The sequence below is a fragment of the Thermobia domestica genome, chromosome 7, assembly GCF_964235325.1.
Source record: "Thermobia domestica chromosome 7, izTheDome1.hap1.1, whole genome shotgun sequence".
Taxonomy (NCBI): domain Eukaryota; kingdom Metazoa; phylum Arthropoda; class Insecta; order Zygentoma; family Lepismatidae; genus Thermobia; species Thermobia domestica.
Genome location: NC_137460.1, coordinates 21,902,794 through 21,925,445, shown reverse-complemented (window position 1 = coordinate 21,925,445; position 22,652 = coordinate 21,902,794). Strand labels below are relative to the sequence as shown.

The 22,652-nt window shown below is 35.5% G+C and overlaps 1 protein-coding gene across 5 annotated transcripts in view; it reads right to left on the bottom strand.

Moving 5' to 3' along the window:
• The window catches only part of KFase (kynurenine formamidase), a 75,639-nt gene that overhangs the window by 32,050 nt on the left and 20,937 nt on the right, over nucleotides 1–22,652 (bottom strand). For 3 of the 5 annotated variants that reach the window (XM_081764206.1, XM_081764204.1, XM_081764205.1), the window contains exons 3-6: nucleotides 21,168–21,272; nucleotides 9,564–9,698; nucleotides 6,765–6,843; nucleotides 4,924–5,106 (exon numbers count right to left, since the gene is read on the bottom strand). In XM_081764206.1, coding sequence (XP_081620332.1) covers nucleotides 4,924–5,106; nucleotides 6,765–6,843; nucleotides 9,564–9,698; nucleotides 21,168–21,272 — 502 coding nt within the window. Of the gene's footprint in view, nucleotides 1–1,194; nucleotides 1,840–2,578; nucleotides 2,998–4,923; nucleotides 5,107–6,764; nucleotides 6,844–9,563; nucleotides 9,699–21,167; nucleotides 21,273–22,652 lie in introns of those variants that run through there. The other 2 variants (XM_081764207.1, XM_081764208.1) reach the window with 2 other exon arrangements.

Here is a 22,652-nt window from a genome sequence, read left to right as displayed (position 1 = left end):
TATGTGAAGGAACAGAGACACCATTTTGTTATAAACGTTCTCTGTATTATTGTTAAGAAAAGATGAAATGCGACTATGCTGACAACAGACTCATAAGTATACATAACCTATGCTTTCTTCACTTTGCGAAAACTTCTTTTTCAATATATTTTTTTTACGAGGGGCACTCGGAAAGTAAATTACCCATGTTCCAGCTTTAACCTCGCTTCTTGATGATTTTCGAGGTCGAAAATTATGAAGCAGTGAGAATGTGACGCTGAATCCAAAAATATGGTTACATTGCTCTTTATTGAAGGAATTGAGAAGGCTATTTTGGATTAATATGCATTATAAAAGACATTTTCTCTCTCTTGACTTGCTACAAGCTAGCAACAGAAACAGGAAATACGTAAAACTTTCTGAAAGTGACTAATGTTGCTTTTGCTGCGCAATTTTGTAGGAAGTTTACTTGTCGAAGATTACTCATAGTCATCCTACAGGATACATAATCATGATTTTGGCAACGTGACACCGCATTAATATGTTGAAATTGGTTATATAGATATGAATCTATAGATAAGTCTAGAGATCACGCTATTTAATTCTTCCGGCTGTGACAGTACACGTATGTACATGTGTGTCACGCCACGTATTTTGGGTGCGGCAGTCTCTAAGAGCCAATCAAAATGCAAAAGAGCAATAAGTTTCCATATTTGTGGAGATGATAAAACGGATGTACTGACGGATGTGAGGCTTGGGTGTGACCCTCGAGAATAATATAAAAGAACCTCAAGGTCTCAAACGGTTGTCGAGAAGTTCAGAAGTTCCGGTGCAAAGGTGCAGAGGTTCGAGACGTCGGTTGTGACCAGACAGAATCATCGTCAAAGTTTCTAAGAGTTACAAGAATACTACCATAAGGTATGTATAATCTCTTGTTGCATCATAAAATTCAAGTTTAAAGATGTCATGCGGTACTTCAAAATGAATTGTGTACCTACCATAAAACTTTCAAGATTAAGAACTGTTGTCACATACTTGTATTTCATCTTCCGTTTCTTCTAACTTAAATATTTCAATCTCTAGCCTGTCAATCAATATATATATAAGTTAAGGTATCAATCTATCAAACGAACTATCAGATATTCCATTACTTTTGTTGAATCACTAAATCAAATGTTGTTATATATTACCATTTTAGTTATGTAATAAACTTACTTTTTATAAATAATGTTGTCATTCCCCTAGATTAAAACCACCTTTTCCCATGAAAATAATGGTGTAATTTAAGTATATTTCTTTGTGACATCCGCTACAGAATTAGCGTGAGCAGATCTCTACATTATGGTGGAATAAAACGAGCTAAATAATTAAAAAGAGTCTGCACATCGTCACAATACAGTAGCAAAATACATCACAACACTTTATTTCGAACATTCGGAATCAGTGTCGGACTGGACAGGGTGGCGAAGCGGAGATCTCCATCTGCGCCCACCTTCTTATGGCGCTCTTCTGTCACAATAAAATAGGCTTAGTTGTATGTAAAATTTTTAGTTAATATTTCCATTATTGCCTTTATAATAAAAAAAATATCACAGAGTTATTGCAGGTTTGCTTTCATTAATTAAAACCTATATTATATGTAAGCTGTCAAGTCGCGGTGCTCTCTTCGTTACGGGTGCCAGCACTGCAAGATATCCTAGGTATTATGCTGCAACTCGGTCTGATGTATTTTATCACAAATGGCCTTGTCTCTGCTATATGGTTCATTCTTTCGTTGAATTGTTTGACTGATAGTGACATAGTGTTAGCGTCGACTCAGCATAAGCGGCACCTGAGTGTTCCGTAAGAACTTGCCGTGTTCTGTAAGAACGAAGATTCTGGTTATGATATCAAGAATTATACTTTAATAATCAGTGTACTATAGGAAATAACTACAGTTTAATAATCAGTGTACTACAGGAAATAACTACATCCAGTGAGTTTGATGAAAATACTAACGCCATAGCAAGAAGTTTACGAGACAAATGGTTAAAATTCGAAACTCTAATGACAGAAGTTTTTTACACTTAGCACTTCGAGCATACCATACCAACTTTGAATTACTTACAGTCCCGAAATATGAACTACTCAGTGGCATGACAAAATAGTTCAAACACTGGCAACAAGTTTGAAGTCACTCAAAGATAAATTTTCTCAGCTGTATGGAAACGTTAAAATGTTTTCAGAAAATTTTAACATAGAATTTGAAGAAAACGAATTTCATTGCAGGGTAGATGCTGATTTTGCAACGAAAAGGATTCGGCAATAAAAGCGCTTTTTTTTTTTTTTTTTTTTTTTTTTTAATGAAAACTGCTTTGACGAAAATTCGTCTTTGCAAGAAGAAGGCCATTGGAACGAGTTCCAAGAGGAAACCTTTTACAGAATTTGCAACACCCACTTTTACAAGTGTTGAGGAGAAGTTTGTTCCAAATGAATATTTAATGAAAAATTTGTGTCTGTTTGGGTCCAAAGAGATTTGGAGAAATAAACATAAGTTGATTACCAGATGGACAATATCGGATCTAAAACAAAAATTGGGGGGGGGGGGGGAGTCAAAACCCAGACTATGATATCATAAGTTTACAGTTTTTCATAGGTCCTGTAGAACTTTCCACCATAACTCTCTCCCAATGAATATTATGGCTAGGTTGAACGTTCACATTGTCAACCTCAAATATTGTTTAACAGACTGCATAACAGAAAAACTGCAGCTAAAACTATATCTAATGTTTCAAAAAAAATCCCAAAAAGAATGAAAGGCAACGCTTATTATAAATTTTCAAAAATATATAAGTAATAGTTTCAATTATTTTGTCACCCAAAAAATCAGCTAGACACGGCACTGCAGATGGAGCTCTGAAAACATTTGCAGTATAGGCATTGTACTGTCACAATTTACCACCCATTACAAAGATTACTTTAAGAATCTGAAGGATGCTTCTACTAGCGACTTCGATGTGGTTCAGTGCCCAGCAGAATCTGGAAATGAAGACGAATGGGATGAAAACCAAACGGAAGATCTGGATTACCTGGATACTCGCCTTGTAAACAGAGTTGTATACATTCTTGAACGAACTGACTTTAAATCAAAGCACTTATAGCAATTTATATTGTGTGCACAAATATGTTATGACTCTTCTAACCAAGAATGTTATAAATAGAGGATCTGCCCATATGTATCTTCATTCTATTAAATCGATGAAGCCAAAAAACAACCGAGCATCGGCATGTCTGATTGGCTACTCCCGTTTCCACAATCGTCTGATTGACTACTTTCGTTTCCGCCATGATTGTTGGCTCAAAGCATTGCGATCCTATTGGGTGGAGTGGGCAGAGTAGGGGTGGCGAAACTGTGAGGTATGGCTTCAAAATTTTGTTGTAAGGGCAGACCCTCTATTTTATAAGATCCTTGCTTCTAACTACGCAGGTAAGATGTGAACATTTATTTTTTAAGTTGAAGATCGTTAAATCAAAACTGATATCAATTTGAGATGAAGCCTACTGGAAAGCTTAATGCTCCTTAGTATTAAATATGTCCAGAATTTTCCTGTAGATTACGATGTTATTATAAGCGAAATAGCAGAAAGCTCAAGAGATCTTAAATGATTACTCAAGCCCTAAAATTTAATATAGTTACAATAGTACATAACGGTATTTTTTCATTCTGTTAGTGCTGAAACAAGAAGTGCTAATTTATCTATCCTACATTCACATTTTTGTTGGCTGTAATTATTATTCTGTGCTATGCAATATTTACGGTATTTCGACCTAATTGTTTTGTGTGTAACTGTGTATGCTTAATGCTGTGAATAAATTAAAAAGACATTTTAAAAGGAAAAATGTTTACGTTAATTTGTCCATGAGGCGCCCCTCTAAGTTTCTATCTCCGCCTAGCTCTGACAGCTCCAGTCCGATACAGTTCGGAACCATGGAGCTGGCGGTTCATAAGTCTTCAGACTTCCTGCCGAAGCTTGTCGTGTTCACTATTTATAAAGCTTAATTCAGCCTACTTTGAACCCACCTTGAAATCAGAGCATATCTTAGAATACTGTTGTGAGTATGCCAGGAAATTATGCTGAGGAATACCTTTAATTTATACCTTTTTACGTATAGGGAATCGCTTGCGTGTTCATTGTACATTGCTGGAATAAGTATTTTTGGAAGACTTATGTGTGATTTTCTTTACGCCAATATCGACCCCTACTCCAGCGTTTTTCAAGTTCGAAATAACGCATGTTGGCATTCTCACGCTTTTGAACGGCTCTAGATCAGAAACTAGGCACTATAACCCATAGTATATTTGATTTTTTTTATCTTATTCTGATCTGAGGAATCACGTCGGTATAGTTCGTTAACATTTTGTATAATAAATTAAATTAGAACGTAAAAAGTCAGTGTAACATATTTACTTTAGAATATAACGATAAAACTCTGACTGGCTCCCCGCTTGGTCTGGTGGCTAACTTGCAAATGGTTCCGGGCTGGATTCTCAGTGGGATAACATTGAACACATAACAGTGGTTTGAATTCCAACTTAAACTGTAGGTCCATATAACCTCAACGCTGAAAAAGGACAGTATATCTCAGGAAACAACGACGACAAAACTCTGTTGAGGCAGTCAGACTAGGATACACTCAACCAGGCATCTACGCAGTTCGGCAAGAGTACAAAGTCAATACTAGAATCATTTATATTAAAATTTTTAAGATTGTCCCGAAAATTTATTAAATTTATAAAGAAGTCAGGATTTTGCGGTGGTCCGGATCCCTAGGACCCACCACCTACGTACGTCACAGCACTCATGTAATACACTTTTAGCATTTCTGTTAGAATCACAAATACTACTATTGGTTTAAATTTAGAACCACTTATATAATTAGTAAAATAGTTTAGAAAATACGTACTTTGTCAAATGCAGCGCATCATTTACGTATGTGTCAATCAAAGGAGTTATGTCATATATACCACCAATAAGGAAAGCACCCTTAATTAAACCATCATCGATCTTCATTTGAGATAGCCAATCAGATGAGAAAATCATAGTTGCAAGATGACCTCCTGCTGAATGGCCTGCGAACCAAACAGAGCTGAAACACAACGAACAATAGAAACATAACAAACACAAAAGGAAATACGAATGCGTCCTTAGAGCGCAAAGGTTCTATGTCCAACCTTTATCGAAATTGAGATTTTTATACTTATAGATGGCGCATGATGAGCTCTATCACATGACGATAAGAAAGCAGACGAAATCGTTATCATTTACAAGAAATAATGGATGAAATATTGTCCTATCACATATGTCATCCTATATCCTGTGTCCATTATTTTTTTGAGTTGAGTTTTTTTTTACGTCCCACGCTTATGCCGGTTAGGCTAAAGGAGACGGTAATGATGAGTACTGAATGAAATGGTGGAATTAAGAAAGTGGGAGGAAACGGGAGAACCCCGAGAAAACCCACGCACACAGTGTTTGTCAACCACAAAGTTCACTTGGTGGGAGCAGGGTTTGAAACCGAGACCCCAAGCGCCAAAGGTGAACGCTCTACCACTGAGCCACCGCGTCCATTATTTTTGCTCTCATATAAAATTTCTAAAATTGAACGTAGAACCTTTGCGCTCCAAGGACGCTAATGATTATTACACACACACACACACACACACATATATATATATATATATATATATATATATATATATATATATATATATATATATATAATCATGAGCACCTACCAAGATGATCAAGGTGAATTTTCTAATATAGAATTCAAGGAATTTCAATATTTTACTTGCGAATGACATATGAGAGTAGAAAGGATGGTGATCATGAAAAACTTGAATTCAAAATTTCAAGGGATTTATATGTTTTATGACCCGTCCAATCCGAAAAAGTAACTTTTGAACATCTGTCCTTTCTCCCGATGTAAATGTGTCCATTCGTCTAGTGGCTCTACCGTTCTAGTATACGTACCAAATTTTAAAACTTAAGGTTTTTTATAAAATTCTTCAGTGGGTTTTGGAATTGTCTTCATACGTTATGAAGAATAGTTTACTGAAGGATGTTTTTTTTTTAATGCTATTTTCTCGAAAATCACTGTAACGATTTTATTTATACTTCGTACATCAGTATTTCACTAGGAACTTCATAATGTAGTATAAATCAATTCTTTGGAAAAAAAAATCCAGAAGGGGTAGTTTACTCTTGGGGGTGAATTTTTCCCCGGATGATTTTCTCACAAACGACTTCGTTAATTTTGTTCAGCTTTCATAAACATTTTTCTAACCACCCTAGAACATGGCATGAATAATTTCTCATGAAAAAAATGTACAAAGGATAGTTTGCTCTTGAAGGTATTTTCTACAGTTTTCCAAGACACGTCAATTATCATTGTATTTATATTTCACAAGTAACTATTTTCGTATTAATTACACAATAATTAAATTTAAGAAGTAAGAGCGAGAAAGTTTAGTTAGAAATTCTTGATAATGATGTACTTCAGCATCAGTTTCATAATAATAGCTGACATGGCTACCATACATCATCAAGATTTAGGTTAAAGAAAGAAAGTTTTTCCTCGAAAATTACACATGAGGATTTCCATTTATTCATATAATTTTGATCAGCTCACTGTTATGTATCGATTTATGTGTGTCTGATCTTTGAACTTTTTTTTTTTTTTTTTTTTTTTACGTTAAACAGTAAGAATAATATAGAATTTGATATTAAATAAAAACAACTCACCTCGAGCCTAAACGACGAGCCATATTAACAACATATGTTGCAGCTTCTTTAACTTCTTCAATTATTTCAGGAATACTGGCTGTGAACAGAAATAAATTTTTAAACATTTTTTATATATATATATAGTTCTTAAAATACTATTAAAATTCAGAAATGCTAAATAAGAAATAACTGTTTTTGTAAACCCCATTTAAAAATACCGATATAGGATTTAGGACTGAGATTTATAGACTTTCAGCATCTAAGATCATTGAGCCCGTCACGTTTTGAGGGATGACGTCCCTCGGGGAGCACACTATCCGGGGAAAGAGAAGAAAGAAAGGATTGGGGAAGGAAGGAAGTGGCCTGGGGCCTATAAGGTAGGTACCATCCCGGCATTTGCCTGGTGTGAATTAGGAAAACCTCATTCAGGGTGGCTGGCCTGAAAAAAAGCTTTTTACACTTTTCCGACCGAGTGCACCCACCGGGAATCGAACCCGGGACCCCATTTCAAAATACTGACCAAGTACAGATAATGAGCATTCTTGTGCAACTTGGCAAGGACATGTAGAGGACACACTGTGGTTCTTCAGCTATAACTAACTTACCTTTTTCCTCTAACAGAAAATAAGTCTTCTTTCTCTTGTATGATCTCTCATTTTTTTCTACTGCTCTTTCTGTTACTACATTCAGGAGACATATATCGCATGATACCATATTTTCTCTGCAGTTCAGTATGTATTTATTAATGTGAATACTATTTGTTTCTACATACATCTGTTGGTGATCAGCATTTTCACTCAATAAAATTCTGTTCAGATATGAAACAATCTTTGGTACAGTTTTTTTTTTTTTTTTTTTTAAATAAAAGAACATAATGAAATAGACCTGTCACACAACTATATTTTTACTTTCCTTAACATGTTGGTTGGCAACACTTTTTCTCCGTAAGACGTTCTTTCCACAGCAGATCCTTAAGAAACCTCCCGTTCTGTAATACGTGAATTTATTTATATGAGGCACGTTTTTAAAGTAAGGTCTGTTTGGCAATATCTAAGTAAAGAGCGAGCGTTCGTAATCTTGCGCATGCGCAGTGTCTTTTGGTATCCTTTGAATATAAATAGATGTCATTTGGAATAGCGTCAGGTAGCATGTGAATTTGTAATCTGATGGAAGCAGGGTTGCCAACCGTCCCGATTCTGTCGGGACTGTACCGATTTCTGACTTCTTTGTTCCGCGTTCCGATTGGACACTTGTCGGGACGCATATTGTCCCGATTTATCGATTTTCAAAGTTAATTAATATTTTACTGGGCCATTTTTACAAAGGATTAACTTATTCTTTCACACACACACACTTTTATGTATAGAATCAATTTACCAAATTCTATATAATTTTCTCTCTAAACTTTGTTTGCCTATATATTAAATAAATTGCAGTTGTTTTGGTTTGAATTTGTTGCATATGTTGCTTATACCCAGTGATGAGCAGTGGGTGGGAAAATAAGGTGCCACATTCATTCAGGTGTTATTCAGCTGATTATTTACATTGTTTTCAACTACTCGCTGTACGTGTATAGTCGTCTCCAGTAAAAATGTATGAACGGGGCTAAAACACCGATTGTCCCGTCTTGATTTTTCTTCAGAAAAGTTGGCAACCCTGGATGGAAGAGTTCAAGATCTAAAGTTCATTCAACGAACCTTCTGATCCTGATGTAAACATTACAGAATAGTATTACTCCGCCAGTCATCGGATGATTAGCTATCGGTCAGCGCTTCTTTCGAGAAGCACGTGCTTATACCCTGTAGGTGTTTTATATATTCCTCGCACGCAGCCAAACTGTAAACCGTGGTTCGGCGTAAGGTGGGCGAAAGCCACTTTCTGCGCATGCGTATTCTCTTTTAATGCATTAATTCCATTTAGTTCTTAGACACCGTGTTGTTTCTGTTATATAACTGTAAGGAAATTGCATTTCTGGTAATGAGCCTTACAAGCAACAAATCATTGAATAACAGCTTATTTGACAATGGACTATTTTCTTCTGCCGCATGGATGTTCCAAGGCTCTTTAACCAATAACGTGAAACAATTACTACGTGTATCTGTTTACCTGAGGTACTGAACGTTCCTTGAATAAACTTTAGCATCCCGCCACCTGTAAAATAAGATTTGTAATTCGATTCCTGACTGCAAGAAATATGATACCGGCAGAAACTCATTGCCAAATCCGTGACGTGTAATGTCCAAATGCCATGACTGATAGTAAAATTCGTCAGTTGGTAAGACTGTTTAAGGAAGGGCGGAACCACAGAGGGCCGGCCTTCTATAATCATTGATGATCTTGTGCGTGCAGTAGAGATCAAGTTTCGTGCAAACAGATGATTCACCATTTATTTACACGACATCAGAAAATGTTAAGCTTCACGTTCTGTTCTCTACAAAATCATGTCGGAAGAATTGGTCACCCCGGAGGGAAACGTTTCTGACGGGGGTCTGCAGAAACCTTTCGCCCGATACGACAAATGTCTCAATATCAACAGAAATTATGTTGATAAATAATTGAAGGTATGCAGAATCTCCTAAAAATATAATATACTCGAAATATTTAGCTACTTTATTATTATTATTATTATTATTATTATTATTATTATTATTATTATTATTATTATTATTATTATTATTATTAAACGTACCTTACTTTAAAAAACGTTCTTTATATTTGTGGACAATGTTTGATGAACAAAATGAAGATCCATGATACGTATCGAAGAAAAATAAAGTAAGAGATGCTTTTTAATTAATTCTCAATTGATTTCCTTACCTGTTGGAGCTAAATCATAGCCAATTACAACTGTCCTGCAACCTACGTCATAAAAGGGACGAGCAACGAAATCATAGAGATCGCGACTAAGTTCTTGCCAATATCCTCCATGGATGAACATCAGAATTGGTGCGTCTAAAATTAAAAAATATACTTGTTATTTCTACAAGGACATTAGTTGTATCGTATTGTACATTTATATAAATTAAGCGTTATTTCTTCATCTTTGTTTCCACTCTTTACAATATTCAAAATAATCCAATCAAATTGAAGAGATAAGTATTCAAATTTTGTTCAAAGACAAGTTAAACAGATAACCAGAAAATAATCTGCGCATGTTGTAATTATCTTGTTTCATTCATTGTTGAGCACGCTGTAAATTTTACTCTTCAGAAACATGCTTTCAATCAGGGCCTAAAATTGAGTGGAGTACTCCACACTTTGTGGAACTGTAGGAAGGGAGTGTGGAACTGTAATTCTTAAAGTGTGGAGTGGTGTTAATGTGAGTACCTTACTTTTCTCGGATTATGCATTTAAACGCGTTTAGTGTGTCAAACTATGTCTTACTGATTCAATACATTCATTATACAATGGGTTACTCAATTTCATATAACTGGCAGTATATGACATTAAGCCAGAGTTAATACGTATAGGTGTCTCCTAGATGGCAGAGAAAACCATTGCCAATTTTCCCGTTATAGCATATTGTTTACGTAATAGCCTGTATACGCCTAACACTTGTTCAAGCATGACATGTTACTCATAATTTGGCTGCAAATTGCTACATAAGGTTCTATGTACTACCAGAGATAACATACATCAATAACTGCCAAAAATTTAGCCGAAGTACAGCGTTACAAAAATCAGTAGAAAGAGTAATGTTTCCCAGAGTGATAGTTACTGATAGTGAAAACATGAATACAGGGGAACACAAAGGAATGTGGAAATTGTTAACTGATGAAAGAGTTGCTTCAGGTGAAACGTTACCTCTGTTGAAAATTTGGTGTGCTGCCCATCGCATTAATTTAGCATGGAAAGATGTCACCAAGAATGTCCAAGAAGTTTCATCTCTCATATAAGCAGCATCTGGACTATGTGCTTTCTATCACTTTTCAGGGCAGCGAACGAAAAGTTTAACGATGGTAGCTTCAGAAAATAACTTAGAAGTTTTGCACTACCCAGAATATTTTGACGTCAGGTGGACAAAATTTTCATTCAGTATGCTCACTACTCTCCTAAAAAAAAAAAAAAAAAAAAAAAAAAAAAAAAAAAAAAAAAAAAGGTATCCAAGCTGCCTTTACTTGTAAACGGAAAGCCATGTATGTAATGAAGTAAATGGTCATCTGCGTAAATGGATAGAAGTAGATCGTCTTCGTCTTCTGTGTCTTCATCTTCTGTGTCTATGTCTATATGTTTTCAAGAACTGCCAGCAGAAGTTTGAGAGTGATGAAATGTTTCTTTTGGACATAATAACAAATGAAAATAGAACTATAGCACGATTGGAGAGTATGAAAGAGAAACCTCTGTTAGGCGGGTGGGGAAAAAACGTTTTTAAACGAACGTGTGCAAGAGAACGTCAACGGAGAAATATAGTACTCATTACATGGTATTCAACTTCATCGTAACACACGTGGCAATAAATCCCATAACAAATATGTCAGTTACTGTAGTACGCTACGACGTCCTCGATTCCATAATTAACTTTGTTAGTCAGCGTTTGCTGTATGAAGACAGTATTGCTTTGGAGCCTTTGCGTGTTTTGCAAGAGGATGTAACTGATGATGCCCTAAGAGAATGCCAGAAAGTTATTTGTCCTGATACAGATCTTTTGCAGTTCGCAATGCAATATAGAGAAGCATCATCGTGCAGTATGTTGAAAGGTCTGGACGCTAAAAGATTTCTCATGAAAATCTATGGAAATCAGTCATTTCATGCTCTGTCAACAAGTCTAGCCCGAGTTGTTGCTTCGAAACCATCTTCTTCCGATGTTGAAATACTTATAAGTGACTACAACATATTGAAAACAGATAACAGACTGTCTTTAGCTCCCAGTACTGTGAAAAATTACCTTCACGTTAATATAAATATGGGTCCGTTGCAAGATTTTAGCCCAACCCCTGCTGTTATGAAAAGGCTGACCAGAAAGGAAAGGCGTTTTGAAGTTGGTAGGAAGTCAAAGGAACAGCCCTGGTATAACGGTGTATTTGCCGCGGCAGAAAACGGACTGAGACAGCATGATGATCACGGAAAAATGACAGTGAAATTTTTATGTAAGTGACTTTTTTTCTTCCAGTGTGACTATTTTTCTTACCGGTTTGTTTCCTGTATTTTATGGTTTAATACAATACAATTAAATATGTATCCTAATGTGCCTTTAATTTTGTTTGCTCTGGATGCCAAAATTTTCCTAAATAATAATAATAATAATAATAATAATAATAATAATAATAATAATAATAATAATAATAATAATAATATTTTTTTTTTTGGTCGCAGGTAAACATGATGTACTGGACAGAACACTGATTATATGTCTAAACAAATGCTGACTAAACTAGTTTTTCTATACTATATAAAATTTTTACCAGTGTGGAGCTGTGATTTCGTTGAATTTTAGGCCCTGCTTTCAATAGCGAAATTCTCTCAACAATGAAAGAAAGAAATATTTTTTTAAAAAAGCACGAATTATTCTCTTTATTATTAATTCAGTTTGATTTGAGGCAAAATTCCATCTATCTCTTGAATTTACGTCTGTGAAGTTGTCCCGCCCACCTAACGAATTTTTCTTCTTCTTGTCTACATCGTTAGTTTATCGTTAGTTTACGTTAGTTTTGCTAAAATTGTCGTTAGTTTCGAAAAAAATAAAATTTTTATTCAAGAAATAAATGGGCAGGCCAACTTCACGATTCCCCACCCACAAACGAATTTCAAAAGTTTCTCATATCACATCTTTAGTTTATCGTTAGTTTACGTTAGTTTTGCTAAAACTATCGTTAGTTTCGCAAAAATAACGATTTTATTCTAGAAATAAAGTTTCTAGCCAACTGTGAGTTAGCCCGCTCATATTGAATTCGTGAAGTTGGCCTGCCCATTTATTTGTTGAATAAAAATTTTATTTTTTCGAAACTAACGATAATTTTAGCAAAACTAACGTAAACTAACGATGTAGATAAGAAAAAGAAAAAAATCGTTAGGTGGGCGGGACAACTTCACAGACGTCTTGAATTTCACTGGGTAGTTGTTACTGAAAGTATTTCATTATTGGAAACACACCTTCAGTGCATACTTTAGGGGTGCCCAGAGGGGATACCAAGACGAGCAGAGCGACGGGTAATTTGGGGGAGGGGTAGAAAGTATTTTCATTTTCTGACTAAAATTATTTTACAATTTCAAGTGAAGACTAAGAATTACCCTGTATCTGTGTTATCACACTTGGTACAATTGAAAAAAAGACCTTTTTGTTATTCGTCGGCCGTTAGTACCGTTAGTACCACGCTGGCACTTTCAGCCCCTTTTGTGAAGAAGTTGGTACAATTCTAACCAATTCAGCACCATTTAACAAATACTTGTCATACAGGGTGTCCGGAATGGGACTGACGGTTTTTAAAAGTGTATAGTTTTAATATGGTCAGAGACACAGAAGAAGAAAAAACATCCGTTTTAAAGGAGAACTCAAAAAAGTTTATTTAGTCTTACTTACAAGTCATTCTAACTCAGTGTAACTCCACGTGAGCTCCATTTGTAACTCTTACAATATCTAGTCTGAACTCAATCTCTCTCCACGTATTCTGGAACATCTGAGGCGTTACTGAAGCAATCGCATTCCTAATACGGGTCTTCAATTCAACAAGGTTACGCACCTTTTCACCAGAATACACAAGGTCTTTCACATACTCCCCACAGGAAGAAGTCCAGGGGGGTAACATCAAGAGAGCGTGGAGGCTACCTAATTGGCCCACCACGGCCTATCCAAGCCAGGAAATTTAGTATTAAGGCACCTCCTCACTTGTAGGCTTCAATGTGGCGGGGCACCATCCAATTGGAATATCACTTGAGGTTGCAAATGTTGTAACTGGAGAACAGCTAAGTTTTGAAGCATGTCGAAGAACACATTTCCTGTTATGATTTGCTGTATGAAAAAGAAGGGGCATATAACTGCATTATGTGTTAAAGCATACCAAACATTCAATTTGGGACTGTCTCTAGAATGTTCTATGTACGTATGCGGATTCTCAGATCCCCATATCATAAATATTGTGTCTGTTAACACAGCCAGATAACTGGAAAGTTGCCTCATCAGAGATTGATTGATTTTGAGTTTTACGTTCCGTTCAGCAGCGAGGTTATATGAGACGTGGACCTACTGATTAACGTGGAATCCGAAACACATGAACTCCCGCTGCCTCATCAGAGAAAACTTTCAATAGGAAATTATGGTCATAATCAATACTGTCCAGCATTTCAGTAGCAAATGCTGCTCCCTGTGGCTTTTCGTCGGGCTTAATTTTTTGCAACAATTGCACCTTATACGCGCGCAAATGTAATTGTTTGTGTACTACATCGTGCACTGTTGACTTTGGAATTGCAATTGCCTGCTCACTGCGCGAATTGACTTCCTCGGCTACGTGAGAAACACTCTCTTATTGCTTCCACATTTTCTTCTGACACACACGATTTACCACCGCTGTGTTGTTTCACTACACTCCCCATTGATAAAAATTGATCCTTCCACGCCTGGATACAGTTGCGTGATGGCGGATCCTTGTGATAAACACGTCGAAAGTTTCGTTGAACTTGAACAACACTTTTTGTCTCTGCAAACCACCACACACAATGCCCCTTTTCGACTGCCAACACCATTCCTGTTTATCGGCGATACTAGCGTCGTCACCGGTAGTTGTTTACTGAACAAAACTTTTTTAGTTTTCCTTCAATATGAATGTTTTTACTTCTGTATCTCTGACCATATTAAAACTATACACTTTTAAAAACCGTCAGTCCCATTCCAGACTCCCTGTATTTTCAAAAGTGTCAGTAAGACTTTTCCTACATCTCACATTACTCATTCTATGTATAAGACTTTAACATTCATTCTGTGACACTGCACCGCATAACACTATGAACTTTGTGTGGAAAATTCGTAACTCGAACTATACCGGGAAACAAATGGGAGCATCCGCGCCGCGCATGAAGGAGACGAGAAAGAAGGAATATGGTGGAAATTTTAGCTTGAAATCTTAAAAAAAGGACACATACGTTGAATCAAGTGTTGAATATTCTGAAGACCAGCGTGTATTCAAGTAAGTCTATAATGTATGTTTCGTTGCAAAGATTGTACGCCGAAACGATAATAGCACGAAAAAATACATTGAAGTAGTTGCCATCTTACCGGACTAAGTTGTTTAAAAAGAGCTTTTTCTTAATTTGGACTCTTGGAACAGGAGGGGAAATGTTCTAGAACTTCCTCTTTTAGTTTCGTGTTAATAGAACTATGTATAACACTGGTATAAAATAATGAGTTTAGCCCTTTTTGTTTCAATTTGGTACTATTTTTCAGTCCACTCCAGGATTGTGGCAACACTGCCCGGTATGTTATTTAATGTGCTTGGTTATAACTGTTTCTGGGATTTTTTTAAGGAGTGTAAATTCATCAGTTGGAACATTTTCTGTAATTCTGAGTTCCGAACCACTGTCAACTCCTGGAAAATTTTATCAAAAATAATAAATCATTTACCGTAAATCAGATAGGCAGAATAGTTTGCATGGGAGATACTGTAGAAATATTTGAGGTGGGGCATATCAGAAAAATGAGGGTGGGTGTGTAATGGGCCATGAGACAATGAATATCGCTATAATTTTATGACATTAGTAGACATGAAAATATCAAAAAGAAAAATAATAAGAAAAAAGAGTAAAAAAAAAAATTTTGCAAGTAACTATGTTCATATGTTTGTGGCTAATTCGTTTCTACTTTGAAATCTCAGAAACCAAATGCTCTAGAAACGTGCAATTTTCGCTGATTGATTCTAAATTTTGGGTAGATTTGACAGTTCTCATTAAAATTTTCAAAAAGAAAACAACTGCCGTTATTTTTCCATTCAATGTTTTAGGGGTTGTTTTGGGCCCATAAAATTAACATTGTCGCGAGAGCATTGCTAAGGTTTCGTCTCTTATAAATAAATAAAAATGTAACTTCTCTTTTATATAATTTGAATATTAAAGAATATATATATAGTATGGCGCGAAATTCGTTGTACAAAAGCAGAGGAGTGATTCCTGAGAGTAAAACAAACAAAAAAGTTCCTATAACCATAGGGCAAAAACCCCATCGTTTACGTGTTATAGGCTGCCGAAAACATGAAAAAATGAATTCTAAAGGTCCATAGCGCCAAAACTATGGCACCTACTGTAGTCGGGTCAAGATTTCACTTAGGAACTAGTATGTGCTCTATCCAAAAATACATGTTTTAGAATCCTAAGGTACTCACGCATCAATTTTTATGGAGGTAGTTGGAGAGTATTTTATATCATAGGCCCTCCCTCTATAAAAATTGTTGTGGAAACACCTCAGGATTCTGAAACATGCATTTTTGGACAGGGCACATACTAGTTCCTAAGTGAAGTCTTGACCCGACCAAGGTAGGTCCCATAGTTTTGGAGCTATGAACCTTTAAAATTCATAAAATAACAGACAAATTCTGACCAAAGCAGATATTAACTAATAAATAATAGCGTTACAGTTTCGGCAAATTAACTTCGCCTTCATCAGACACATTATGAAATACAATTTCTAAGATTACAGCTTATATACTTCTTAAAGTGAGAGGAGGTATTCCATGAACCAATCATATTCGTCCTTTCCTTTAACAATTTTTAATTAATACAAATGCAACTTTTAATGATCAACTTTCACTTAAGAGCTAAACTTTTAATTGGCACACCTGTGTATGAATAACTTTCACTTTTGAAAAACATAAACTTTTAATTGTATATCCGTTGTTCAATACACCTGTTTTAACCACTTCTTACTTCTCTGTTTTATCCAATATCTTTCTCCGTACATCATGTATATTTAGTCCGCTATTCCAATTCATAAGTTTCTCGCTTCCTTCCTTTCTTATCCATTCTGCCTCTTTCCATTTTCTTATAATGCTTCTTTTCTCCTTTTCCAGCCCCTCTACGCCTTCCCAGTCTATTTCATGTCCTGTCTCCCTTACATGTTTATATATAGCGTTACTATCTCTCTTCAATCGAACGTCGTCCCCGTGCTGTTTAATCCTTTCTTGTAACCTCTTTCCTGTTTCCCCTATATAACTCATATCACATTCTTTGCATTTAATTCTATATACAACCCCTTCATCACTTATTTGAATCTCTGTTACCTTCCTTTTCCTCGTTCGCAACGCATCTAACATTCTTCTGCTACCTTTTCTGTATGTTCTTACTCCTCCTTTTCTCAATAAGTTTTTTAAGACTTCCGTTTTTACTCCTATGCTCTCTATCCCGAACCATCATTTCTTTTCTTCTTCTCTATCTTCTCTCACTTCCTTCTGCCTTCTGCCCTCTTCTTTCTTGCTATTCTTCTTCAATCTATCCTCACTATATCCATTCTGCATTAATAAACTGTGAAATTGCTCTATGTCTTCTTTTCTCTTCTCGTCATCACTGTCTATCATTCTTATCCTTCTCTCCATGTTTCTAATAAAGTTCCTCTTAGTTCCTTCATCTACATCACTTCTTCTATGGCAATAAACACCTGCTGAACATTGTTTTCTATACCATGTTGTTTCAAATTTCCCTTCTACTTTCCTTATTGTCATATCTAAAAAGTTTATTTTCCCCTCTTCCTCTAATTCTACCTCCAGGCTTAATCCTTTTTCTTTATCTTCTATCCTTCCCACAAATTGCTCGAATTGTATCTTCGTTCCTTTCCAAATACCTAAACAATCATCCACATACCATTCACATTCATCTAATTTCTCTTTGTACCATTTTTCTTCCATTACATGGTACAAAGAGAAATTAGATGAATTATGCGACGAGACATACGAGGTGATAGGTGAGAGAAAGATGAAAGAAGAAGTTAAAGAGGAGATAATAAAGAATGCGAAGAAGGCAGGCTTTAGAAAGTTATTAGACGAAAAAGGAAGAATTCCGGATATGAAAGGATTCCCGAAGAGGTAAACTTGAGACACAAAAAAAGAGGTAAAGTTGAGACCAGTAAAGGATTGCAGAAAGAATATCTTTCAACCATTAGAAGAGGAAATAAAGATAATAGCAGAGGAAATAAAGGGAGAACAAGTAAGTAATAGAGTTAAGAATACAGAAGAAGTCAAGAGGATGATAGAGAAAGTAGGAAGAAGAAATGAGAAAACACTGATGTTTAGCGTAGATGTCAAAGCAATGTTTCCCAGCTTAAGAAGGGATTATATTTTGAAGGTATTGGAAGAAGAAATGGAGAATAGAACAATAAGGAAATGGAAGAAAGATAAAGTGATAAAAGCATTAAAACTGATATGGGAGAACAGTGTGTGTACGATAGGAGAAAAATTAGTGAAAATAAAGGAAGGACTAAGTATAGGATCGAAATTAAGCCCAGTGTTATCAGAAATTGTGATGAATAAATGGGAAGAGAAAGTTAAAGAAGAAGGAGGCGAAAGACTGATTATGTTTTGCAGGTATGTGGATGATTGTTTAGGTATTTGGAAAGGAACGAAGAGACAATTCGAGCAATTTGTGAGAAGGATAGAAGATAAAGAAAAAGGATTAAGCCTGGAGGTAGAATTAGAGGAAGAGGGGAAAATAAACTTTTTAGATATGACAATAAGGAAAGTAGAAGGGAAATTTGAAACAACATGGTATAGAAAACAATGTTCAGCAGGTGTTTATTGCCATAGAAGAAGTGATGTAGATGAAGGAACTAAGAGGAACTTTATTAGAAACATGGAGAGAAGGATAAGAATGATAGACAGTGATGACGAGAAGAGAAAAGAAGACATAGAGCAATTTCACAGTTTATTAATGCAGAATGGATATAGTGAGGATAGATTGAAGAAGAATAGCAAGAAAGAAGAGGGCAGAAGGCAGAAGGAAGTGAGAGAAGATAGAGAAGAAGAAAAGAAATGATGGTTCGGGATAGAGAGCATAGGAGTAAAAACGGAAGTCTTAAAAAACTTATTGAGAAAAGGAGGAGTAAGAACATACAGAAAAGGTAGCAGAAGAATGTTAGATGCGTTGCGAACGAGGAAAAGGAAGGTAACAGAGATTCAAATAAGTGATGAAGGGGTTGTATATAGAATTAAATGCAAAGAATGTGATATGAGTTATATAGGGGAAACAGGAAAGAGGTTACAAGAAAGGATTAAACAGCACGGGGACGACGTTCGATTGAAGAGAGATAGTAACGCTATATATAAACATGTAAGGGAGACAGGACATGAAATAGACTGGGAAGGCGTAGAGGGGCTGGAAAAGGAGAAAAGAAGCATTATAAGAAAATGGAAAGAGGCAGAATGGATAAGAAAGGAAGGAAGCGAGAAACTTATGAATTGGAATAGCGGACTAAATATACATGATGTACGGAGAAAGATATTGGATAAAACAGAGAAGTAAGAAGTGGTTAAAACAGGTGTATTGAACAACGGATATACAATTAAAAGTTTATGTTTTTCAAAAGTGAAAGTTATTCATACACAGGTGTGCCAATTAAAAGTTTAGCTCTTAAGTGAAAGTTGATCATTAAAAGTTGCATTTGTATTAATTAAAAATTGTTAAAGGAAAGGACGAATATGATTGGTTCATGGAATACCTCCTCTCACTTTAAGAAGTATATAAGCTGTAATCTTAGAAATTGTATTTCATAATGTGTCTGATGAAGGCGAAGTTAATTTGCCGAAACTGTAACGCTATTATTTATTAGTTAATATCTGCTTTGGTCAGAATTTGTCTGTTATTTTATACAAGAAGTTCCAAAGCTAGAATGAGTGGCATTTAAAATTCATTATTATTTTTTTTCATGATTTCGGCAGCCTATAACACGTAAACGATGGGTTTTTTGCCCTATGTTTATTGGAAGTTTTTTGTTTGTTTTACTCTCAGGAATCACTCCTCTGCTTTTGTGCAACGAATTTAGCTTCATACTATATATATATATATATATATATATATATATATATATATATATATATATATATATATATATATATATATATATATATATATATATATATATATATATATTAGTATTGAGAATAAAAATGTATATTGATATATAATGAAAAGGATTGATAGATTGTTAGCTAACAAATTTATTGTTAGACATTAAAACAATAACACGGTTAACAGATTCTGCGTACAGCTATCTCAAGGCAAAAAATAAGGGAATTATTCATCCGTGTTAGTAAGATCAGTGCCATTAGCTTATACAGAAATCTATTCACATAATTAAACAATAAACACAACATTATGATGGGAACCGTGACAATTTAATGACTACAAACCTAACTAATCTAGCAAATCGATAGTGATAGTGATGTATCAAATTGAGTATGTCTATCTATGGAAAACCTAACCAACAATCTAAGATAACAATAGTCGTCATAACAAATCAAAAAGGAGATGGAAATGATAACTTACTGGTCAGGAGAGTGTGCTGCCATTGTAGAAGTTCTTCCAAAAGCCAATCCAAAATTCATAATTATCCAATTCATAACTTGTTATTGAGAGTGAGGCTTTATATACTGTTTTGGCAAGACAGTTTCCCTTTCACTTGAAGTTATGTTCTTTTACAAAGCTGATGCAAACCTCTGACTTATCAATTCATATTACTTTTGTTTTTATACTTTTAAACTTTGAAAAATGTGACAAAAGTTTTAATTATACTCAAATAAATTATGTAAATTCTTATTAAAGAACACACTAAGGTTGATATTCTTGCATTAGATAACCAGCAGAAAAGATTCATATAGCGGGTTGACTGACATTACAGGCGCTTTGCTGTAAGCTGAATGATTTTTTTTTTTTTTTTTGTATGCTGGCAACTTCTAGTGCGTTGCTAACGTTGACATCCTTGTATTAGGCAACCAGTAGAAAAGATAAGTATAGCAGGTGCTTTGCTTCAATCTGAATGACAAACTCTTTTGCACGCCAGCATGCATGTAAGGCTTATAGAGCGAGAATGAGGCATACTCAGACATTGGAATATAAGAAAGGAAAAAGAAGTTTCCATTTTAGATCTATACCATCTACTTATCCAAGGCTGCCACAAACTCATCCCAACATATATATATTAAAATGCTATATTTATATGTTTGTCTATAGCAATTCACTCCCTTTGTGAATTCTCCTGTCCTTCAGTTGTGTTTGCACAGGGACATGTACTGTACACACGTAGTGAAGAAGTGGGAAGGAGATTCATGCTCATATTAGAATGATGCGCCGAGTAGACAGCGCACGTTCTCCTAGTACAAGTATTAAAATGCTAAACTTGTAAAAAAAAAAAAAAATGATTACTTCCTGTCACGGTGGATAAGCGTTGATGTATTAATGATAGAGAAGATATCTATTGTTAAAAAGAAACACAAAGAATAAAGCAGGCCTACAAACCATTTGGAAGGTCATTTCCTCCGAAGATATCCAGCAATTGTTTATCTCCCTTTCCATATCGGATTCCAATTTCACACGGAATTGAAGATCTACATTCTTCACTCGCTGTAAACAAATTGGAATATTAATACTATTACTATTAATAATTTTATATCTCTTTATAATATCCTGTAGAGTAATGGAAATGAAACAGCAATAATCCACAACAAAGATAAGTAGTCCACATAGGGAATTTAACGGTGATATGAAAAAGATTCCATGATATTTGCTAATCTTTGTGGTGATTATAGCCACGAGTCCGATCTCCAACGAATGTAGCCCCCCATTAATCTACGTAAATTTTTCCCTAAATATGTTTTGCAATAAAAATAACCGTATCAGCACGTATAGTAATAATGCACGGTCCAGTGGTCTATCGCGTTAGTTTGGCGATCGCAAGATGTGTCAGTCACGGGTTCGAATCATGCTTAGAGAATGTGTTACATATTACGAGGCAAGTCCAGAAAGTAAGTTCCGTTTGGTAATAAAATTAAATTGTGTACAGATACAGAAAAATTATTTATTGCACAAAATTCTACAACTCTTAAACTACTTTTCCACATAACTGCCGAAATTTTGCAGGTAGACCCTATTTGTCATAGCGTGGCACAAGGTTTTGTATACCTTCTTCATAGAAGTTTGCCGCCTGTGTCTTCAACCAGTTGGAAACAGTTTCTTTCAGGTCGTCGTCATTGTTGAAGTGTCGACCTCCAAGGAAAGACTTGAGATGTAAGAACAGATGAAAGTCGCTAGGAGCGAGGTCAGGCATTCAGCGCATTCAGAAAACGAATCACCGCTCTGATTTCACAAGCGGCGGGATTTTCAATCAACACCGACATTGTAAACAAGCACAACAAAGCGTTCGTGACTGACAGCGATCTCCAAATGGCGCACGTTTCTTCTCCTTGATACAGAGCGTCTACCGCGCATATGCGGAACTGCGATCGCAGCGCTGCAGCGGAGATAAATTGAAACGGAACTTACTTTCTGGACGTGCTATGTATTTTTCTTTAAACTACTTTATTATCATCCTTCATGTCTCATCATGTCCTTTAGTCCTAAGTCAAATTGTGACACATAAAACTTAATTAAATAAATAAATACAACTAAAAGTCAAACATAGAGTTTTGGAACTGGTAATATTTATTTTCCAATTCATTGATGGACATTAAATTGATACATTAGGAAAGAGAAAACAGCAAAGCAATTTTGGTAAGCAAATTACTTACGGTAAAAGATAAAATCAACGTACTTAGCGATCTGTGCGAGTCCAACAGCGCCTTTGAAGCCTAATAAAACATATAGAAGTCACTGTCGCAGAGAAACATCATGGATATAAATAATTGTGACAACATATAGAGGTTATTGGACTTAACTAGGGTACCACTAACCATATGGTGCCTACAGGTTGCCCAAGTTTGTTATAACTGCTGGAGTTTCTGGCAT